At 58.4% G+C, this 2,215-nt stretch overlaps 2 protein-coding genes across 2 annotated transcripts in view; one reads left to right on the plus strand and one right to left on the minus strand.

Annotated features, from left to right (window-relative positions):
- GUITHDRAFT_166904 (hypothetical protein) overlaps positions 1-1,864 on the plus strand; it is a 2,656-nt gene extending 792 nt beyond the window's left edge. The window contains exons 4-10 of the mRNA XM_005818271.1: positions 158-211; positions 442-483; positions 572-643; positions 691-896; positions 943-1,263; positions 1,310-1,365; positions 1,565-1,864. Of these exons, the coding sequence (XP_005818328.1) occupies positions 158-211; positions 442-483; positions 572-643; positions 691-896; positions 943-1,263; positions 1,310-1,365; positions 1,565-1,749 (936 nt within the window). The 3' untranslated portion in view covers positions 1,750-1,864. The remainder of the gene's footprint in view (positions 1-157; positions 212-441; positions 484-571; positions 644-690; positions 897-942; positions 1,264-1,309; positions 1,366-1,564) is intronic.
- Positions 1,865-1,932: 68 nt separating this feature from the next.
- Positions 1,933-2,215, minus strand: part of GUITHDRAFT_166905 (hypothetical protein) — a gene marked incomplete at its 3' end in the record, with an annotated part of 3,603 nt that continues 3,320 nt past the window's right edge. Inside the window, exons 18-19 of the mRNA XM_005818272.1 lie at positions 2,065-2,100; positions 1,933-2,019 (exon numbers count right to left, since the gene is read on the minus strand). Of these exons, the coding sequence (XP_005818329.1) occupies positions 1,933-2,019; positions 2,065-2,100 (123 nt within the window). The remainder of the gene's footprint in view (positions 2,020-2,064; positions 2,101-2,215) is intronic.

Here is a 2,215-nt window from a genome sequence, read left to right on the forward strand (position 1 = left end):
CATGATCGCGGTTGATGGTATGCAAACCTCTAAGAAGCATGGACGCGAGCGCGAGCTCGATGACACCAACACCCTGCACTGACGCACGCGAGAGGAGGGGGAGGGAGGGGGAGGACGGGGAGGAGGGGCGGAGGGACTTGACACGGGGTGTGGGCAGGGAGTGCTGACGGAGATTGATCGTGTGGAGATCCCGGAGCTGGACGAGGAGGAGGTAAGGGGAGGATGAGATCGAAGGAAAGGAGTGCAATTTGATTTGGGTGATGTGGCGGAGCTGGTAGAGGGGAAGGTGGAGGAGACGTCGTTGATCAAGGTGGCGGTTTTTGAAAGAGTGTGTGATGGGGAAGGGTAGAGAACTGGAGGAGGAAGAGAGGTTTAGGTTGTTGTTGGGTTGTTGTGAGAGTGGTCTCCTTGATATGGGTTCATGTTGTAATTTCTGCTCAGAAATCTGTTCCGATGCAGCTGAAGCTTCAAAGATCGAGCAAGGTTGGTTGAGTGGAGGAGGGGAAGGAGGAGGAGGAGGAGGAGGAGGAGGAGGAGGATGAGGAGGGTGCGGTGGTTCACTTGCGCTCAGGTCCTCCCGTCCCAGCAGTCCATCCGTCTCTCCGTTTCTTCTCTCCTGCAGCATGTCAAATCTCCTGCCAAGGTCGCTAGACGCCTTCATTTAGCTGGATGGCCTGACGCCGCCCGTAGGTGTCTCACTCGCGCCGCATAGCGTCTGAGCTGCTCGCCATCGTGGACGCGCATCCTGAGGCGAGGGATCTGATCGCCGAGAAGCTCTCGAGCTACCAGCAGAGGCTCCAGCTCAGGGCCCAGCAGAAGCTCACGGACGCGGACAGCACTCACTTCCCCCCGACGCGGACGATCTCGACAACTTCTTGCAGAGTGTCATCGACGAGGTGAGATCAGGCGAGTCCCTCGCCCCCTCTGACCCGCTTGCTCCAGCTGGACCGTCAGCAGGTCCCCCAGCTGGACACAGGGGATGCGGACAAGAAGGAGGGGAAGAAGGAGCGGAAGGAGATGCTGCTGCCCATCGAATTCTCCGACCGCTTCAACCAGGCCCGCGCCAGGTCGCACGGGGAGTTTGTGGACAAGAACGAGTGGGAGAAGCATCCGTTCGATGACGTCGGCAACGACCGAGTCTCCAACAAGGACGAAGATCGCATGGCCTCCTCCTCCTCCTCCCTCGTCCATGGCGAGTCAAAAGTCCGAGAGGACGGGCACATCAACGACCCCTATGGCTTCCAAGGAAGCGCCCACGCTGAGGTTTGCGCCTGGTGCTTGAGCTGGAGATCAGCTGACTTTCTCTCAGATTCCTGTCTCTTCTGCCAACTCTCCTGACACCAAGAACGGAGGCCTCCCTGACGGGTACGATGCAGCCCCACCTCCATCTCCACCTCCCTCCTCCTCCCTCCTTTCCCTTCCCCTTCCCTGCTCGTGTTCTCCGTCTCTTCCAGCTCCTTTCTTCCTTTCTGTATCCTTATCCTCTCCTCCTCGTCTACCCAACTCTTGTCTCCTCACTCAGCCCATCTACCTCCTTCCCCACTTTTCCCTCATCCTCTCTCAGATTTCACCTCGGAGTGGGAGCGGCGACGAGCGGCAGCCTCGACAAGGGCTCGAAGCTCTGCGGCCTGGTCAACTGCTACAGCCGCGAGGCGATTCCTCTCCCTCCCGCCGCCATCGCGCGAAGAGAATCTCTCCGACAGACCGTCTCGTCCCAGCAGGCAGCCGAGCTCAAGAGAGCTCAAGTGAACAGTCAGGCAGCCCGTAAGGGTTCAGCTGGGGCCAAGGCGTGGGGCCTCCCACTCCCCTTGTAGAACTTAACGAGATCTCCTTTGTTACAGAGTAAATGCGTTTGATCCTCCTCAATTTTCTCCTCCTCCTCCTCCTCCTGTCTCTGCCCACCCTGCCTCATATTTTACACCTGATCGCTTCCTACTCATGCTTGGTATCTTCGTTTCCGCTCTCCCACTCCACGGCTTCAAGAGCTTCTTCAAGAGCATCCATTCCCCCTTCTCCAGCCTGTTCAAATCTCAGCCAGTCTCCTCCTCGTGTTGTCCCTCTCACCTGCCACATCGCGTGCTGTACGGCCTCAAGGAAGTTCTGTTGGCGACCTAAAACATCCTTGTCACTAGCCATCCCGCTTTCCCTCCCTCACGCTCTCCTCTTGCCCCTCCCCTCCCTCTCTCCTCCTTCTCCTCTCCTTCCTCCCTCTCCC

This window comes from Guillardia theta, assembly GCF_000315625.1.
Source record: "Guillardia theta CCMP2712 unplaced genomic scaffold GUITHscaffold_335, whole genome shotgun sequence".
In the NCBI taxonomy this organism is placed as follows: domain Eukaryota; class Cryptophyceae; order Pyrenomonadales; family Geminigeraceae; genus Guillardia; species Guillardia theta.